Raw genomic sequence first — 20277 nt, 5'->3', positions numbered from 1 at the left:
TTCCCCGTGAATCACACATGAGATGGTTTAGTGAGAATCTGAAGAAGCTTATAATGTGTCCCCAAAGGGAGGCTTGGATAAATTCTACTATAAGGAGGTAAGAAGAAAAGGATTTCCCATAATGTAGGGGTCATTTTGTAGAAAAAGAGGTGCCGGAACTCATTAGCACAACTCATTAGCATAATTTATTTGTATATGACACACCCCCTGACATCACTGGAAGTGTGTCAGAAGGCTCAGGCTCCACTGGACTGTTTTGGATTCCTAGCCATTGGGGGGGGGACGTGCAGATCTGTCCTCGCAGAGGAGGGAGAGCTTGTACCTGAATAAAACTTGGTCTTAAATGTGCCACTGGGCTGTTTTGGACTGGGGGGCTGGGGGGGGCTCTGCAACTTACCTGGCTGCTTCTTGCTCTGACTGAGGGCTGCTGGGAGCAGGGGGTGGAGCTTATTGCATGTGCCCATCCCCTGGGCTCTTTACTGCCGGAGCTCCGCTCCTGTGCGCTCCTGCAGGAAATGACCCCTGCCATAATGTATTTATAATTTAAATGTAGAACCCTTCATAAGCAAAATTTGTAGTTGGCCATTTTCTCATCCATTTGTCTATGCTTTTTATTTTGAAAGGATTACACAGAATTCTAGCTAGAAGAGCATATGATGTCTGCACTTCAGAACAAGTGAAATGGAAACCTGACCTACCCTGACAGAAAGTCCACCTGCTGATAAGACTAGGAGGGCCAATAAAGCCTTGTGAAATTCCACACTCTAACAATGAACTTGTACCTGCTATCCTCTCTCCATATCCAGTATTGGGTGATGTCTTCACATTTCTTTTCCAACAAAACCACATCAGTACCAGAATGGAGGTCCGAATTCTTCACGCTCAAAACAAGATTTGGAAAGCTACAGCTGATAATTTTCCCATTTCTAAACTCAAACTGTTGATGATGGGCTTTCTGCAATTCTTTAGTCAGCTTATGTTGATGCCTAAGGTCAAGTAAATATATTTATTAGGAAAAGCACCCTGTGACATCACACTGTATGGTAACAGCAGACAAAAAAGACCTAGACAAGTGAAGTGTGCAGAATCTTTGTTCACGGCTAATGTGACCTGTGGCCTGACCTGGACAGTTCAGACTAGCCCGAACTTATCAGATCTTGGAAGCTATGCAGGGTTGGCCCTGGTCATTATTTGGATGGGAGACCACCAAGGAATGCAAGAACATCTCTTGCCTTGAAAAAACCTAAGCGGTTGCCATGTCAGCTGCAACTTCACAGCAAATAAATGAATAAATAAATAAATAAATAAATAAAAATACCTGTGAGTAGCCTGAATAGCCTAGAATAGTCCAAGCTTGTCAGCATTTGGAAGCTAAGCAAGGTTGGTCATGCTTAGTACTCTCTATGCAGAGAGGGGCAATGACAAACTACCTCTGCTCATGTTTTCCCTTGAAAACCCCATTAAGGGTTGCTATAAGTTGGTTCTGACTTGACAGCACTTAATTAAAATTATTAATGACCTGAAGGAAAGGTCAACTGAAACTATAGAAAGGACCTGGTGAACAGCACAGAGGAGTTTACTGACAAGCAGTGTAATCCTGTACGGTGAAGTCCTGAAACTGCCAAGTCCATTGGAGTCTTAGAAAACATATTTCTGTACAGCACAGAGGATTAAATGCTACCTTTACTTGAGCAGTATTACACTTGCTTGAAACTGGGGAATGGTTAGTTCCTACACTCAGTAGGAGTCATTTTGTTGCCCACTCTCTTTTAAAAGGGAACAGACTACCAGGGTGGGCAGGATAGCATGCTACTCAGTCAGTTGGAAAGCCCTTGTGGTTTATTAAAAGCCAGCACTTTCTCACCTTCCCACCTTTTTGCTGAAAGAGGTGCCCCAGTATCCCTCCCTTTAAGTATGGTATGGAACTAGTGGCCGCTTCTGGATCACGCAGGAATTATTTGGTTACATAAGAACATAAGAGATGCCAATGTTGGATCAGGCCAAAGGCCCATCCAGTCCAACACTCTGTATCCCACAGTGGCCAGAAATACCAGTGCCATCAGGAGGTCCACCAGTGGGGCCAGGACATTAGAAGCCCTCCCACTGTTGACCCCCCCAAGCACCAAGATGACAGAGCATCACTTGCCCCAGAGTCCCTATCTATACCTTGTGGCTAATAGCCACTGATGGACCTCTGCTCCATATTGGCCCTGAGTCAGTCTAAAATTGGTTTTTAGCAGAGATAAAATAGCTTAGCAGTGCCAGAGTAAAATAATTTAGACTGAGAGTCCATGTGTGTTTAAAAAGAAAGTTTTTACTACATTCTAGCATAGGGAAGGGTAACTGGGATGAAAATAACAACGGAGCTAAATTCCCTACAGCTTTACACTACAAAAGACAAGACTAGAAGAGAGCAATTATGGCTACTCTTTCTTTCTCCTTGAGAACAGCAAAACAAAGATGGGAAGAGGAGCCATAAAATGCTAAAACACCTTGACACTTTACTTCCAATGAAACTCCTAGATCAGGGAGAATTTTCCCGGGCTTGTAGTCCTAAACTAACATTGGTTACATGGGAAACATGTGATTTCCTGTGACAACACATTTAACCCCAGATACACTGAGTGTAATTTAACTTGTAATACCCAACAATTTTTTTGCCTGCCTCATACTCTATGGTGTGGGATGGAGCTGGTCAGAGCAGACTGGTAATGCCCCATTTAAATAGGGCCTGGTTAGAGCAATGAATGTATTATGTTTAATGCAGGCTTGTTACTATGTAAATTAGATCAGCGAGCACATGGAGGTATCTTAGGTCAGTTTAGGCTGTCCGAGTGCATGGGGAGGGAACTCTCTTGGTGCTGTTGGTTAACACCTGAGCTTTCATAGTGACCATTGTCTTGATAGGCAGAATCTCTTCATACAGTTTTGGTTGCAGGCAAGGACAAGTGATGCTCAGCTGAGAGCCAGTTTGGTGTAGTGGTTAAGTGCGCCGACTCTAATCTGGGAGAACCGGGTTTGATTCCCCACTCCTCCACTTGCCCCTGCCTGGATGACCTTGGGCAAGCCGTAGTTCTGATAAGAGCTGTCCTTGAAAAAGAGCAGTTTCTTTAAAGAGCTCTCTCAGCCCCACCTACCTCACAGGGTGTCTGTTGTGGGGAGGGGAAGGGAAAGGAGTTTGTAAGCTGCTCTGAGACACCTTTGGGTAGTGAAGGGCGGGGTATAAATCCCATCTCTTCTTCTCTTCAGCTACGTAGTACAGTGGGCTTGAAGCCAGGGTAGGATTTCACAAATGCTGACAAACCTGTTAGGTAGTCTCTAAGGGTGTTCACACTAATTGGGTAAATAGTTAGCCCATTGCATAACCCAGTCTTGGTGTCTTCTTTTTTTTGGGGGGGGGGTAGGGGACTAAAAGGAAGACAAACTTGAATGCCATCCAGCAAATCTCTTCAGCCTGTCTTGATTTTTAAGTAGTGATGCTAGAACATATAGTAACAGAGAATGAACACAGCAAAAGAAGTACAAATGATAGAGAATTGCCAAGAGAATAATAAAATTATCCCCCAAATATTATATGAAATGTAAACTCAATGCCTCTAAAAACATGTTTTTTATGATAACATTTTTGACTGTTCTTGCTAGTCAAAGAACACACATGCTGGTTCTTTATTTACCCTCCTGCCTCTTTTATCCTTTCCACTAAGCCATATTATCTGAAATGTCTTCTCTTCCAAACTCTAATATTGTTATATCAGTGTTCCTGGAAAACACCTGTGTGGTTTTCAGAGCTCAGACAGAAATGGCCTTTTAGGAGATTGTTAAAAGGTTGCTGGGAATGAGAGGCTGAGGGCTTCAAATAACTCAGGTGCAATTGTCTCCCACTCCTAATGAAGAAAGCAATATGTCCTCTACCATTCCTTCTTGTTACAGAGATTAATTTTCATACTTAGCGTAATCACAATGGTTGGATGAGGAATGGGGCTCAGGGTGTGTTTTTATTGCCAAAAAAGGTACACCTCTTAACTCATAAACCAAATGTAATAGACTTCAACATGACATTTACGCATTCTGGTGGGGGCCTAACATATCCAGATATAGGTTTAGTTCTAACTAGGAATGACAAGATCTTCACAATGAACACGTTCAGTAAGTGATCATACTGTTTTCAACAGCTCCAAGTACTCTTGAGCTAAGCCTCAGCTCCTCCTCCCCTGCCATTATTGGATTTGAGCGGTGTGCTAAATAGCTTTGCAACTGTACAGTAGATTTGGAGTTTCTTTTCTGCCCTATGATTATTTTTGTACTTGTACAGTAGATGAAGTCAGTTTTCTCCCAGAGACATGGATAGTTATGTCAAGTAATTAAATGTTGTAGTAAGGAAGAAGGAAAAACTATGATTCCCATAAGACTACACAAAAATGCACATGCAAAAACAAATGATGTCAATAGCTTAGACTTAGGTGAATACCAAATAGCAAGTCATTTTTTATTGATAAATAGCTGAACTACTGGTTTGCTCACTGTTTATTGGCTGTAGAGTGGCACACAGTGATGACGGGTCTCCACACGTAGAGGAAGACTACGTTTCCCATTGTGCTGTTGGACTAGACTGTGTATGATTCAAATACTGCTGATTACTCTGTACTGTTTGAATCTGTGGAAAGTTATATGTTGAACAGGCTCAAGCTACTCTCACACAGTTGAACTGCTTGATAAAAAATTGGCTTCCTGTTTAAAACTGGTGAGCAGAACATTAGGAGAACTGACTGGTGCTCAAACATCCTTAGCTCTATATTAAGAAGATTTAACTTGGCCACTCACAAAACTTATTTCCATTAGAATTTTATAGCATGCAATTAGTGCACAACTGAAAGCTCTGCATTCTGTACCTGGCTTACTAGGTTTACGATGCATATCTGACGTTCTTAGTACTGTCACCCTAAGGAAATTGGCTATAGTATATTACTACAGTGTATATTTAATAGGGTCACATATACAGAAATATCAGATTCATCATCCTTGATTGCTCCTTGTTTAAAGCCCCTCCAAAGATTTTCCTTGTTATAGATTGTGTAGTTATAAAAATCTAGTAGCAATAATGTCATTGAAGAAAATTTAGATGCAAAAGAAGGAAGATCATTTTACCATGCATAAAATATACATATCTGACCTGTATTTTTGATCTAATTCCACACTTTCGAAGAACTCTTCACCTTTCTCCTTCTGGAAGCTGCTGTCCTCCTCATAAGCATTAGAATTTTGCTGCCAATTATATTTAGGAGTTGTACAATATTTATCAACTTTAAGATGGGACCTTGCGTGTGAACTCCTAAAAAGATGTTAAACTCTATATGAAACTCATTGTCAATTTAGATTTCACAAGGAGATCTCAATAATCTATTAAAGCTGAATTTCAAAAGGATGTTAAGAACTAAAACAAGAACCCCCCCCCTTGTGTCAATGGGAGTTTTATCTGAATAAACAGCAATGGCTGTTCTACCAGGTTGGGGCCACGGCCAAAAATGCCCTGGCCCTGGTCGAGGACAGCTGGATGTCTCTTGGGCTGGGGACCACCAGCAGGTTCTTATCAGCTGAGCGTAGCGCTCTCTGGGTGGTATAGCAGGAGAGGCGATCCTGAAGATACATGGGTCCCTAACCGTTAAGGGTCTTAAAGGTTAATACCATAACTTTGAACCTGATTCGGTACTCTACCAGAAGCCAGTGCAGCTCAAAAAGCACAGGTTGGAAATGTGCCGTATGCAGAGTCCCCATGAGGACTGTGCTGTCGCATTCAGGATCAGCTGGAGTTTCCAGGTCAGTCTTAAGGTTAGCCCTATGTAGAGCGAGTTACAGTAGTGCAATCTGAGGTGACCATTGCATGGATTACTATGGCTGGGTCAGGGCGAAACAGATAGGGGGCCAGTTGTCAGACCTGGAGCAGCTGGAGAAATGCTGGTCTGGCAACATTTGTGATCTGGGCCTCCTTTAATAAGGAGGCATCCAGAATCACACCCAGATTCTTGACAGTTGAGGGCACAGTGTCAAGAGCTGGGAGATGGCCCCCCAACCTTGCAATTCAGGAATCCTTGGGAAAGTACACCCAGGGATTTGATAAGGTTCCCCAGTGTCCACTATGGATATAGAATGGGTAAAAATAATTTTATGAAGTCCCCACATATACATTCCTGGGATTCAGGTATCTCTGGGAAACCACACCTAATGATTTTGTAAGACTATCTTTAATTAACAATTTTGGGCTTTTATTTTATTTATTTATTTATTTATTATTACTGTTTTTTGCAACCAGAGTCATAAGCAGCAAATTTTTGGGCTTTAAGGATGTGTTTGTTGATAAAAACTTACCTCACTAGACAGTTTGCTGTCCTAGTAAGATAAGTTTTTATCAGAGAACATGGCCTAAAAGCCCAAAAGTTTTAATTAAAAGTTGTCATGATGCCAGATATGAAAGCTTCAAGATAAAGATTCTGTAAGAATCTGTATTATGAATTCATTCTGTAGTTGTGTGGGTTTTTAAAATAAAATCACATTAGAGAACAGAACTGTCAAATTCTATTTTGTGGCATTATTTTATAACATCACACTAGAGGGTCACTTTCACAGTAGGGACAGTAGACATAGGTATAACACATCTGAACATTTATAAATGCCATTTTTGTTTCTAGAATGTCTAATACCTCCCTCCCAAAGTCTGTTTAAATATATACACCACAGCTGTTCCATAATTTAAGATTACTTACAAACATTCATCTGTTTTGTCTTCAACATTTTTAGTGTTTCCTTCAGCTTGTATTCCCTCCAACTCCTCAAAAACCCTTTCCTCTTCAAAACCCACTATAGTTCTTTCAATGGAAAGTTTGGTTCCAACAATATGATTCTTTACCTCTAAAGCAAGGTCTAGAGAAATGTACACAAAAATATTTTTATTTAAATAATGGTACAGACGAGGTTTCTTGCCAAACAAACATGCTAAAAGGCAAACTATATTTTCAAAATAGCAGATGATGTTTCTACAGGAAGATTTATGTGTAGAGACAGTGTGGTGTAGTGGTTGGAATGTCAGTCTTGGATCCATGAGACCCAAATTTGAATTGCCAGACCTACTATGAAAGCTCACTAGGTCACCTTGGGCCAGTCACTCTCTTACAGCCTAAACTATTTCACAGGGATGTTGCTGTGAGGATACAATGGGAGAGGGGCAAATGATTGTTGGATCCCCAAGCATCGAGAATAAATCCACGTTTCAAGAAAAGCAAAATTTATTTCAAAGCGTTGAAGACATACTCAAACACGTTCTTTGTTAGAACTGGGGATACACAGGTAGGGCGAGCATAATAAAGGAAATTCAAACAGATACATATCCAATGAATAACATTCCCGCTGGCGGGCTAATGAAACGGTTGCGCGCCCAGTCCATGGGAACCAGGCAGAACATCAGACAAAACACAGGTGCAGTTCTCATGAGATAGCAATAGGCAAGCATTACAGCATCTTCTCCCCCACACATCCACCAGTAGTTATCTTATGCATTCCAGCACAGAAGCAGGATAGTAGAAACAAGCCGGGTGCAACAGGGTAAGGATATGTACACAGAGGTCACAGAAAACAGAATGGCAGCTTGCTGACATACTGCCCCCCTTAAAATACATCTAAAACACACCTCCCGGGTCGGGCGGGAGATCTCCCGGGCTGGGCGGGAGACCTCCCGGTTTGTCCGGGAACCTCTTGTGGAAACTACGGATCATGTAAGGGGCCCGAATATCCCCTTCTTCCACCCATTCGCGGTGTTGGGGACTGAAATCAACCCATTCGATAAGGTACCAGAGTTTACCACGTTTCAATTTACAATCCAGGATATCAGCGATCTCAAAATGTTGATCCCCTTCCAAAATGACAGGTGGAGGAGGAGTAACCGATGGTCTCCAGGGAGACGGGCCAGGATCCTTCTTCAACAGGCTCATGTGAAAAACAGAATGCAGAGCACGTAAATTCTTAGGCAAAACAACATCAACCGCCACATTATTTATGACTTTACGCACTTTGAATGGACCAATGAACTTCCACCCCAATTTCCTGCTAGGTCGCAGCATTTTAATGTTCTTGGTCGAGACATACACAAGATCCCCAGGTTTCAGATCAAACCCCACCACCCTACCCTTGTCTGCCTGGGCCTTGTAAGCAGCCTTGGCTGCGTCAAGCGTTTGGCATAGCAGAGGCCATGCATTTTGCAAAGAAGTACACCAAGTATTAGCATCCCCAACGGGACGTTGGCCCATCCCCTCCAGGAAAGGGAGGGGGGGCTGTCGTAACCAGAAACAGCTTTATAAGGAGACATGCCCGTGGAGCTATGGACAGTGTTGTTATAACAATATTCAGCAAGAGGCAACAATTCACACCAATCATTTTGTTGATAATTAGTAAAACAACGAAGATATTGCTCCAGGGTCTGATTCACTCGTTCTGTTTGTCCGTCAGTCTCAGGATGATACGCGCTGCTGAGCCCTTGTTCCACCCCTAAAATGGAAAGAAGTTCCCTCCAAAACTTAGAAACAAATTGGGTCCCCCTGTCAGAAATTAATTTAGCAGGTAATTGATGAATTTTCACCACGTGAGACATAAACGATTTCGCCAACTTCTGTGCTGTAGGCAAGGAAGGAAAAGGCACAAAATGAGCTTGCTTAGAAAACAAATCAACAACCACCCAAATAACAGTGTTCCCTTTGCTCACAGGGAGGTCAGTAATAAAGTCCATGGACACCACTTCCCAAGGCCTCGATGGAGTAGGGAGTGGTTGCAGAAGACCGGGAGGCTTGCCCCCCCTGGGTTTAGTTAAGGCACAGGTCTGACAGGATCGAACAAAAGTCAATAGGTCTTTGCGCATGTGTGGCCACCAAAACTGTCTGCGGATGAGTTGCAGTGATTTAACAAAACTCCAATGTCCTGCCAGTCTGGAACCATGAGCAGAATCCATCACTTCCCTCCTCATTGAAATAGGCACATACAGTTTGTCCCCAGAATAAATCAGACCTTCTGGGCTACGGACATAATCCGGCAATGCCCGCAGGGAGGCATTATCTTCATCAGTAAAAGCAGAAACATATTTCTGGACCCAGGCCCCCCCCCCACAGGGAAAAGGGAAGGCGAAGTTTCATCAGAGCGCGGAATCGAGCGCGCTTGCGCACGGGTGACCACAGCCCCCCCCAGGTGGGAGGGGGAAAAAACAGAGTCCATGATGATTTCACGCTGACTGTCATGTTGTGGGAGGCGTGAGAGCGCGTCAGCCAGGGAATTAGCCGTCCCAGGGAAATGACGAAGAGTGAATCAAAACTTAGCAAAGAAGTCCGCCCAACGAAGTTGTTTAGCGTTGAGAGAACGGGGGGATTTCAGCATTTCAAGATTTTTATGGTCAGTCCAGACTTCAAATGGCAGTTGAGCCCCCTCCAACCACTGCCTCCAAGTGGAGAGAGCCAGCCGGATAGCCGACGCCTCCTTCTCCCAAATCCCCCAGTTTCGTTCAGCGTCCGAAAAATTTTTAGACACAAATGCAAGGGGGTGTAAACGACCATCTTCCCCTTCTTGCAAAATAGCGGCCCCCATTGCCACATCCGAAGCATCAGTCTGGACAATGAATTTTTTAGTTTCATCAGGGCGCGCCAGCACGGGCTCAGACGTGAACATACGTTTAAGTTTCTCAAAAGCCTCCGCGCAAGCAGGGGACCATTTAAGTGGGGCGCCTGGTTTGGTAGCATCAAACCCCTTTCCCTTGGTTTTCAACAAATCGGTTAGAGGAAGGGCAATTTGAGCGAAATTCTGGATGAAATTTCTGTAAAAATTGGCGAATCCGAGGAACATTTGCAATTGTTTGCGGGTTCTGGGGGGTTCCCATTCAAGCACGGCCTGTATTTTAGCAGGGTCCATTTCCACCTTCCCCCCAGAGATGCGATAACCCAAAAAGTCAATGCAGGGCTGGTGGAATTCACATTTAGACAGTTTGGCGAACAGGTTGTGCTCATAAAGCCTCTTAAGGACCTGGCGCACCAATTTAATATGCGACGGGAGGTCCTGAGAGTACAGCAACACGTCATCAAGGTAAAGGACCACTCCTTTGAACAAGAACTCATGTAGGACCTCATTGATTAGGTTCATGAAGACCCCCGGAGCCCCTTGAAGCCCGAAGGGCATAACGAGGTACTCAAACTGCCCCAAAGGGGTATTAAATGCAGTCTTACTTTCATCCCCCTCCCGAATGCGCACACGGAAATATGCATCTCGGAGGTCAAGTTTCGAGAAGATTTTGCCCTTGGTGGCCTCAGCTACCAAGTCCTTGATTAGCGGGAGGGGGTAGGCATTGGACAAAGAAACAGCGTTCAAACCCCTATAATCCGTGCACAACCTGAGCCCCCCGTCTTTCTTCTTCCGGAAGAGAACCGGCGCGGCGAAAGGGGAGGAAGCCGGACGAATGAAACCGCGGGCCAAGTTTTTATCAATAAAATTCCGCAGTTCAACTTTCTCAGCCGGCCCCATCGCATAGATTTTACCTTTAGGCAATTTACAATCAGGCAAGAGTTCAATAGCACAGTCAGTAGAGCGATGGGGGGGCAATTCGTTAGCTTCATCTTCGCCAAACACTTTCGCCAAGTCTCTATACTCTCGAGGCAAAGACGCTAACTCTTCCGGCTTCAAAGCGCCGCAGGGGAACTGCGCGGCAGGCCGGTCCCCCCACGAATCCAACCAGCAGTGATCTACACATTTAGCCGACACAAATTTGACAACCCCTTCTTCCCACAAGATGTAAGGGTCATGGGTAAAAAGCCAGGGACTCCCCAGTACCAAATCAAACTGCGACTTAGGGGTAACAATGAAGGTCCTGGATTCCCAATGATCGCCAGCCCCCAACCGCAAAGCCATAGTCTCATGCGTACAAGGTTCCATGGGCGCCCCATCCATTTGGGTAAAAATGATGGGAGACTTCAAGGGGACTATCCCCGCTTCCAGTGCCAATAACACTCTAGGGCTGATGAGATCCCTCCCACACCCAGAATCAATCAACGCTCTCACCCTAACGTGGGTCCCCAGGAGCGGATTCATTAACGAGACAGTCACGAAAAACAGGGAAGGGGTTTCTCTCACCACCTTGGGCGCAGAACTAGAATGGCCGTGTCGTTTTGCGCCTCTCACAACAGGCCGTTGTCGTTTTCCGCCGGTTCAACCTCTACCTCCTCTTCTGACCCGGCAGTGGGCGGCTCGGTTCCCTCCGGACCTTGGGCCGCCTGCAGAGCTTTGGAGAAACGCGGTTTAGCCATCCCCTTCGTCCCCGTCAGTGGCGTCTTAGGGCTCGGAGTAGGCGGCTTGTCTTTTACCTGACGGCTGCCACAATCCACAGCGAAATGCCCCTTCTCCCCGCACTTGAGACAGAGCCCCATCTTCATACGTAGTTCTCGTGCCGATTCCGACAGGCGTTGAGTCTTGGGTCTGGAGGCACTGGCAGCGGCGGGTCTGTTGGTCGTAGCAGCCAGGTCGAGTTTGATGGTGTTGAGCCGATCCTCTGCATTTTCAGCTTCCTGGGTCCAGGCCATCAGGGAGACAGGATTGACAGTCTTCAGAACCGTTTCTCGGATGTCTGCGTTGAGTCCCAATCGATACATCTCAGCCAATATATGATCAGGGTAGTCTCGGAGCTTAGCTGCTTGCTTGTGGAATTCCAGAGTGTACTCGCGAACCGACTTCTTGTTCTGGCGGTAGGTGCGGAGAAACGCTTTAGCTCTTTGGCTCGCGTTGACATCTTCAAACCTCGCCCGCAGCGCCCACATGAATGCTCGCAAATTCAAAAGTTCCGGACCGCGGTCATTGTGCAGTCCAACATACCATGTGGCGGCGTCTCCTTTCAGTCTCGCCGAGATGACATCAATAAGGCCAGCTTCATTTCGGAACAGGTGTCGGCTCTCTTCTACGAATTTATGCACTCTCACCGTGAAGAAAGCGAGTTCATCTGGGTTGCCGTCAAAGGTAGCCTCCAGTAGATCTTTGGGTCTGGGCCGTGGAGGCCTTACCAACGGTCCCAGCTGACCCGGAACTCCCCTGAGAGGGAGACCCGGACCAACCGGTGGCCCCGCTGGCATTGGCCTCATCGGCGGCGGCAGACCCGGCACCGGCGGACCCCCCGGCATCGGCTGTTGCACAGGCCCTTGCTGAGGCGGTCCCGCCGGCGGCTGTGTATCCCCAGTTCTAACAATATGTTGGATCCCCAAGCATCGAGAATAAATCCACGTTTTCAAGAAAAGCAAAATTTATTTCAAAGCGTTGAAGACATACTCAAACACGTTCTTTGTTAGAACTGGGGATACACAGTTAGGTCAAGCATAATAAAGGAAATTCAAACAGATACAGATCCAATGAATAGCATTCCCGCTGGCGGGCTAATGAAACGGTTGCGCGCCCAGTCCATGGGAACCAGGCAGAACATCAGACAAAACACAGGTGCAGGACTCATGAGAAAAGCAATAGGCAAGCATTACAGCATCTTCTCCCCCACACAACCTCCAGCAGTTATCTTGTGCATTCCAACGCACGTGGCCTCGGGGCCCCGATGGTTCGAACATCCACTCTTCGAGGTCTTGCTCAGAACACCCCTTCTCCGAGGTAGCCCCCGGCTCTGGGAACAATCCCTTGTCAAACAGACTTTCACGTAATCCGCTCCCTCGACGGGAGTACACCTCTCGGGTGCCCTGAGTGTTGTACATAGTCCAGTCATCCTGCTGTTGAGTCTTCCGCGGACCCCAGTGCGAAGGGGTCGGAGGCGGCCAAGACAGATGTGCAGGCCGGCGGGGAATCGTTCCCCCCACGGCACCCTCCAGCGAGGCTGCCGTCACCAAAGGAGCGGAGGTGTGTGGGACCGATCCTGAATCCCCCTCCGTTTTCGGTAGGTCTCCCTCAGCTCCGCTCATGATCTTGCCAGATTCGGAACGATAGGAGAAAGGGAGTTCTAACAATATGTTGGATCCCCAAGCATCGAGAATAAATCCACGTTTTCAAGAAAAGCAAAATTTATTTCAAAGCGTTGAAGACATACTCAAACACGTTCTTTGTTAGAACTGGGGATACACAGGTAGGGCGAGCATAATAAAGGAAATTCAAACAGATACATATCCAATGAATAATATTCCCGCTGGCGGGCTAATGAAACGGTTGCGCGCCCAGTCCATGGGAACCAGGCAGAACATCAGACAAAACACAGGTGCAGTTCTCATGAGATAGCAATAGGCAAGCATTACAGCATCTTCTCCCCCACACATCCACCAGTAGTTATCTTATGCATTCCAGCACAGAAGCAGGATAGTAGAAACAAGCCGGGTGCAACAGGGTAAGGATATGTACACAGAGGTCACAGAAAACAGAATGGCAGCTTGCTGACAATGATGCTGGAAGAATCCTTTAGGTCTCTATTGGAGAGAAAGGTAGGGTATGAATAAACAAGAAAACAGTATCTCAGTACTGAACTTTAGACGTTAAACTTCACCTTTGAGAATTCCACCAAATGAAAATGCTGGCTTAAGTCCAAGTAGGGGGAAAGAGGATACCTTACTCTCTTCCCTACTACACCTTCAAACAGTTTTTTAAATCAGATAAATGACATGGGAGGGACGAGTAAACCACCCTCTTCTTCAGCACCACAGTCCACACTGGCTCCTGCTACTCTGCTGTTAGTTAGGGCCAAATAGCACTTCTTGAGTGACAGTCATATAATTCCAACAGGACTTGTAGTATTACACTGTGAGAAAGGCATCTACCTGGCTGTGAGAGATTTAAGATGTTGTTAATGTTATGGAACTCCCCACAACTGAAACTTTACAATCATATGTGTGCTTCCTATTTTCTCCCACACAGAGGGTGCGTTCAGACGGGGGATCTACAACGGAATAGGTGATGGTTCCAACCGGTGTACTTACCGGCGTTCACACAGCGAACATCTGCCTCCCGTCCCTAACCGTTGTAAACAGCTTTACACCGTTGTACTCTGCCACTAGGTCCCCAAGTGGTGGTATCCTGAGTACAACGGTTGTAATCGCTGTACCCCTCCGTCTGAACGCTCTCCAACGTTGTACAGGCACTTCCGTTTGGAAGCCTGAGGCTTCCGCTTTTTGCCCGCCATTTTATCTAGGTTGGCGATATGCGCTTGGGCGAAGCTTCGCCCCGTTGTTAATAAAGAAATTAAAAGGTTGTTATGTGCTTCTGCAAAGCCGCCTCTCCTCTTCCCCTGCCCACCGCTGCTGTTGCTGCTGCTGCTGCAGCCGCTTTTGCTCTGGCTGCGGCTGCAGAGTGTTTTTCATGATTCCGCCCTGCCCTCCTCCTCCCTCCTTCCTCCTCCTCCTCGGCTGCTGTGGACTAACTCTCCTCCTCCGGGGCAGCGGCGAGGGAGGGGAGTTCGTCAATGGGCAGCCGGCGGCGGGCCTGACTCACGCATGCCAAAAAAAAAAGAGGGAGGAGAGGTGGGAGGGGGCAACGCAAGTGCAAGGATCTCCGCTGCCTCCCCTGCAGGAGCCGGCAGCTCCTCCCCGGGAGACTGCCTTTCCAGGCTCCCTGCCCGGCCTCGTTTGCCCGTGCTCTTCACCCCCTCCCTCCTTCCCGGCTCCATTTGCTGTCAAAAAAACAATAAAACAACAGCGCACGCGCCCAGAGCCCAGCGGCAGCCGATCGGCTTCATTAGAAGGAAGCCTGCCTATGCGCATGTGCAAACTCTGTAAAAATAAAATAAAAAATGCCGATGTGCTCTCCTGAGTGCCTGAGGTGTGGACGGGCATATTGCGATGTGCTGGAGGTGAGTGTGATCGCGTTTCAACCGGCATAAACTGCAACGGTTCCAACCGGTACAGTTTATGCCGGCTGAAACGCCCCGTCTGAACGCACCCAGAAAGTCACTAGAAAACTACCCATTGGTGTAGCAGATGGGGACGGGGGTTGAGTGTGGAGTATCCATGTTTCAAGAAACAAAGAGTTACATTCTGGGCACTTATACATGGCTGGGAACCAGAATGTACCCTAGTAACAGAAAGAAAGTTACACAACTGGACTGAGCCTAAAGAGAAAAACAGGTTCATCTTGAGCTATAGAACTCATAGTCTTGGTAACAAAAACATTAAACCAACTGAGAATATGTTCAGGACTTAATACAGAGAGCATAATCCAGTCACTGTTAAGCAGTACTGACTTGTTTAGACATTGCAAGACATGACATGACAAGAAACCATGGCTTAAATAGACTAAATATAATTAGGGGCACGTCAAACCATAGTTTGATGTTGGTTTATTGGCTCAAAGGTTAAGATGCTGAGCTGCAGGCCACAAGGTCTGTAGTTTGGCAGTTCGAGACCCTAGTGCCGCGTGATGGAGTGAGCTCCCATCTCTGACCCCAGCTCCTGCCAATCTAGCAGTTTGAAAGCAAGAAATTGCAAGTAGATAAATAGGCACCACTTCGGTGGGAAGGTAACAGCATTCCGAGTGCCTCTGCATTTAGTCATGCTAGCCACATGACCATGGAAACATCTTTGGACAGCGCTGGCTCTTTGGCTTGGAAACGGAGATGAGCACCTCCCCCTAGAGTCGGATTTGACTGGCTTTCGAGCAAGGGAAACCTTTACCTTTAGCTAGTCTTCACTACAGTTTCATATGCCATAATTCTGGCTTCTTCCTTGGTGCCACCCTTGGCAATATTGCAGGCTGGGGTAACAACCAGATCTTTGTGCAAGAGGCCACAGGAAGAATAATGGTTATTCAACCAGGATTTGTCAAGTCAATTAGGATTTGAACAATCATCTACCAAATATAATGAAACCAACTAGAATTAAATAAACCAGGGATTGTATATTGTCTCAACTGAGCCACTAATAAATATCATTGCTTTTAATCAGAGAAATGTAAACATGTGCTGAAGTCCTCCCAACTAGTGAAAGCAATAGGACTTTCCCATTCTTATCTTAACCACACTTGGTTTTTCTTATATGCATATATTAAACATACATTTTACAAGAACAGTAGAGATTGTGATATGCTTACTTTTTGGGTTACGCATGACACAGTACGCACGAACAGCCGTCACATCAGACATTAAATTACTCAACTGGAGGAGTTTCTTGTTCTGGGCCATGATCAAATGTGGATCAATCCACTGTTCTCCACATGAAATGTAAACCTGTTACAAAAATGATGCATTTGTTTGTTTCACATTCATATAGGAAGAAAGTAATAGGTCCCGTTCATGGCATGGCTGTTTGCGATGGCACAGTGTGTCCCGCTGCAAACGCGATCAGACGCGACAGCAGTTTCCTTCATTGGCACATGTTCCCAGCACGCTCCAATGACGCAAGAGGAGCGCGCTGGAGCGATCACACAAGGAGAGTCCGGCAGCGGCCCATCACAAGCCATTTGCTAGTGGACTTTCGGAGGTAGCGTTTTACTCCGCATCCTTGGCTGGCTGAAACGGGTGCGCTACGCTGGCCAGATGTTGCTGTGTGATCGCACCTTTATAATCCGCCCGGCATTCGTGCCGCTCCCGTGGCAACTTCTGCGTCTGATCAGAGCCATATTTATGTTTAAGAATATTTCAGTCGTTAGAACCATGGGAGAATAACAGAGTGATTTTATTACGTAATAACTTTAACATTGCAATTCCTAAGATTAAAAAAAGCCAAAAAATATTTTGAAAACCATTTAAGAAACTCCATTGCTCACTAAAGTGACAAATCTTACATATCTTGTCCATTTTGAAACAGCTGCACTGGCTGCCAGTTTGTTTCCAAGTTCAATTCAAGTTGCAGGTTATGACCTTTAAAGCCCTTCGTAGCCTGGGACCCACATATCGGAAGGACTGTCTCCTCCCATGTATTCCCATGTGCCCACTACAGTCACCAGGCTGCTACCTGATGACTCTTCCCCCATTCAGGGTGACCCACCTGAGCTTTCTCCCTCATCGCTCCCATACTGTGGAATAGAGGTGAAGGTGAGAGGTGAAGAGGTGACAGGAGGCCCCTCGTTAGAGATCATTAGTCAATGCTGCAAGTCTTCTTTGGTTGCCAGGACTTTTGAAGGGGTATGAGCAGCACTTGGAGGGGTTATTTGGTTTTCATCTGAACTATTTTAATTATTGTTTGTATGCTACCTTGGGCCAAAAGGAAAAGTGAGGTATAAATATTAGAATTAATAAATAAATAGAAAGTAATTGTTTTGTCCTCATTTGCTCAGCTGAGTGACATGCAGCATCTTTCAACCAACTGAGCACATATTTATCTCCTTTGATTTATAAAGAGGAAGCCAGAATTTTAAAAGTTAGTTCATTCTGTTGCCCTGTGCATGTTTATGAATATAAATGAAGCCTACATACATTTAAGAACTCCATATTCTAAACTAGACTTGAAACTTTGTTCCTGTTGCACTTCCCCAGCTAAGGAGTTTTTGTTAGGATAATTCTCCTTCAAGTTAAATTTATGCTCTATAAGGTGCTATCAGAGAGTCAAGCTTTAGTAGATTGCATTGAGAGACCTTTGCTAAGGCACAACCAGGAATATACACAGATAGATGAGAGTTTCCCAATCATTTTAGCGTTTTATACTTTCCATGCCAAGTATTTAAAATGCCCTGTGGGATCCATGCTGATTGGGCCCTCAGAGCAGCTCTCCTGTTTTCTCCCCGGGGGGGGACACCCATTTGGGCACTTGATAAGGTGAGGGCAGAGGACAAGAGTTCCTTGGGCCACCATGCTGCAGGCCCAATCAGAATCAGGCCCTCACTATAAAATGGTGCTGGTACCCTGACATCTAGTTTGGCCCTGATACATTCCCGTTTCCCTCCCAAAATGACAGTAGTGACACCAGGGCTATTTTTGGGCAGGAACACATAGGAACGGAGTTCCGGCTGGCTCCCAAGTTGGCCATGCCCAGCAGGAACTCATTAACATAATAGGCCACACCCAACAGCAGAAACTCATTCGGGTTGGCTACAATTAGGGGTGTGTGGCCTAACATGAAAAAGCCCTGGGTTTTGACAACAAACAAGATAAAGAGAATAAGAAGCAAAAGGTGGGTGTGGCTGGATAACCACACTTCTGGTAACATGGGGGTGTGCCCTGATATGCAAATGAGCTGAGCTGTCAGGGGTGTGGCCTAATATGCTAATGAGTTCCTGCTGTTGGGTATGGCCTATTATGCTAATGAGTTCCTGCTGGGCTTTTTATGCAAAAAAAAGCCCTGAGTGACACAATCACAACTGGAGCTTGCAGGGCTTCCGGTTTGGCTCCCGCGAATGGCGGACGCATCCTCGGGTCGCTCCCGAGGGCATCTCACCCGCCCGCGGTGGAGGAGGGAAGCCGCGCGAGCGGAGACCCAAACGAGCCCCTCAGGAGAGGGGCTCGGATCCGGGGCGCGTTAGGGTGCACTAGGGGGGAGTCTCTTTCTCGGCCGAGGAGGTAAACCCTCTAACTTCGTTAGCGAGACAATAAAGGGGGGGGGTTGGACTGTGCGAGTAGTGGTGATTTGTTTTGATGCATTTGGAGTAAAGCGAGAAAATTTCTGTTTCTTTGGAGCGCGTTTTAAGAACTTTATTAAAAGTAAACAAAAATAATAAGATGTCGGAGCTGGGCTAAAAGACAAGCGGAGAAGAAGGGAGGAACTTCCGGTCTGGGCGTTTGCTTTTTCGTGAGAACCGGCTGATTAATGTTTGGAATGTTTATGGCTGTGACTCTGGCGGGGAACTGTGAGAAAAGCTGAACTGTGACAGCGAGAAAGTGCCTTACAAGCGCTTTTAAAAGTCAACAGTTGCGGAGGAAGATCCAGCGAAGAGAATGGCAGCGTTTAAAAGTGAAACTGGAATAATAAAAAAAAGAAAATCCATTCTCAGAGCTAGAGATCTTTTGAAAGGGCATGAAAGAGCATGAAAGAGTGAGGATTTACAGTACATGAAATGGAAGCGTTAACAGCGACCCGGAGGAGGACTGGAAAAGCCGGAGAGAGGGAAACAGAAGAAGCCCCTCCATGAAATCGGGAATTTAAAAGAAGCCAGCACGCGAAGGAGCGGTTCTGAATGCGCCTTGAGGAAACTTTAATTAACAGAGCATCGAATGAACACTACTAATACACTAACATAGATAACACCTTTAACTGGTTTGAAGAAAGAAGTTTGACTGCACACAGAAGAAGCCTAAGAAGATAACTTGGACATTACTAACAGATTAATTTACAAGTTAATATATCACTCAGCTTTCTCTTTCTCCCACTATATACCCTCCCTATTTTTCTATTTAAGCAAAATACCTCTCCTTTTCAGGAGAGTAAATAAAGCCTTTATCAAAAAACAACAACAACAACAAAACAACTGGAGCTTGCAGGACCATGCACCAATGTCCACCCCCCCCTCCAATTCCCATTCAGCTGCAATGCTGCCACTGACAGCTTTGGACAAATGGGCACAGGGAATTACTACAATACTGCTGCTAACCCACAGTGCAGGAGGAATGCAAATGATCCCCATCTCACACTGACATACCGGCTATGGAATTTCTGATGACAAAGAGCTGGCACGAGTAAGGTCCATCTCAGCATTCATGTGTCTCCTAGTGAATCAGCACTGTCAAGAACAGGAAGCTACAGTGTACTAAAATGATGAGGGAAGCCAGGGAGCTGGTATATTGAATCAAACAGAAATAAGGAACCATAACACATTCCAGTATATAGCCTCCTGCAGAGTTTTAGAATACCATAGAATGTAGTTCATCACACACACTTATAATTAACGTTTCCAAATTCATTCTTAATTTTCTTACCAGCTGATCTCTCTCCAAGTCTTTCAAGGAAAAGATTTCTAATCCTTTGCCAGTAAATAGCCTTCTAGCAGCAAAGGGCAATTTTAGCATCATGGTGCACCTTTTGAAAAAAAATACATGCATATTCACCTTTATTTGCATGAAGTCTTCAGCACTTTTTTTTTTGGGGGGGGGAGGTGTGGAATTAGTACCTTAGTGATAGTGTAACTATACTCTTCATTAGAATTATCAATTAACTAAAATGCCTTTAGCTGAAAGTGTAGCTTACCCAGCTGGACCATAAAACCAACCATCTCAGAGGAGCCCTTATTCCGTTAAAGTGAAAATAGTTCAGATATAGGAACAACTAATCCTTTCTATGGGGAACAATTTCAAGACTGATGATCCTTCAGCTGTATTGAATATGAGGCAGAATGGTTTTAGAATGACAAAGAAGTAGCTTTCAGGAATGC

At 45.6% G+C, this 20277-nt stretch overlaps 1 protein-coding gene across 1 annotated transcript in view; it reads right to left on the bottom strand.

Moving 5' to 3' along the window:
• The window catches only part of DCDC5 (doublecortin domain containing 5), a 71511-nt gene that overhangs the window by 43525 nt on the left and 7709 nt on the right, over window positions 1-20277 (bottom strand). The window contains exons 4-8 of the mRNA XM_015426371.1: window positions 19826-19925; window positions 16069-16204; window positions 6759-6915; window positions 5171-5329; window positions 783-986 (exon numbers count right to left, since the gene is read on the bottom strand). Of these exons, the coding sequence (XP_015281857.1) occupies window positions 783-986; window positions 5171-5329; window positions 6759-6915; window positions 16069-16204; window positions 19826-19925 (756 nt within the window). The remainder of the gene's footprint in view (window positions 1-782; window positions 987-5170; window positions 5330-6758; window positions 6916-16068; window positions 16205-19825; window positions 19926-20277) is intronic.

This window comes from Gekko japonicus, unplaced genomic scaffold (genome assembly GCF_001447785.1).
Source record: "Gekko japonicus isolate JY-2015 unplaced genomic scaffold, Gekko_japonicus_V1.1 scaffold742, whole genome shotgun sequence".
NCBI classification, from domain to species: domain Eukaryota; kingdom Metazoa; phylum Chordata; class Lepidosauria; order Squamata; family Gekkonidae; genus Gekko; species Gekko japonicus.
The sequence above is the reverse complement of the archived record's forward strand: the minus strand, read 5'-3'. Positions and strand labels throughout refer to the sequence as shown.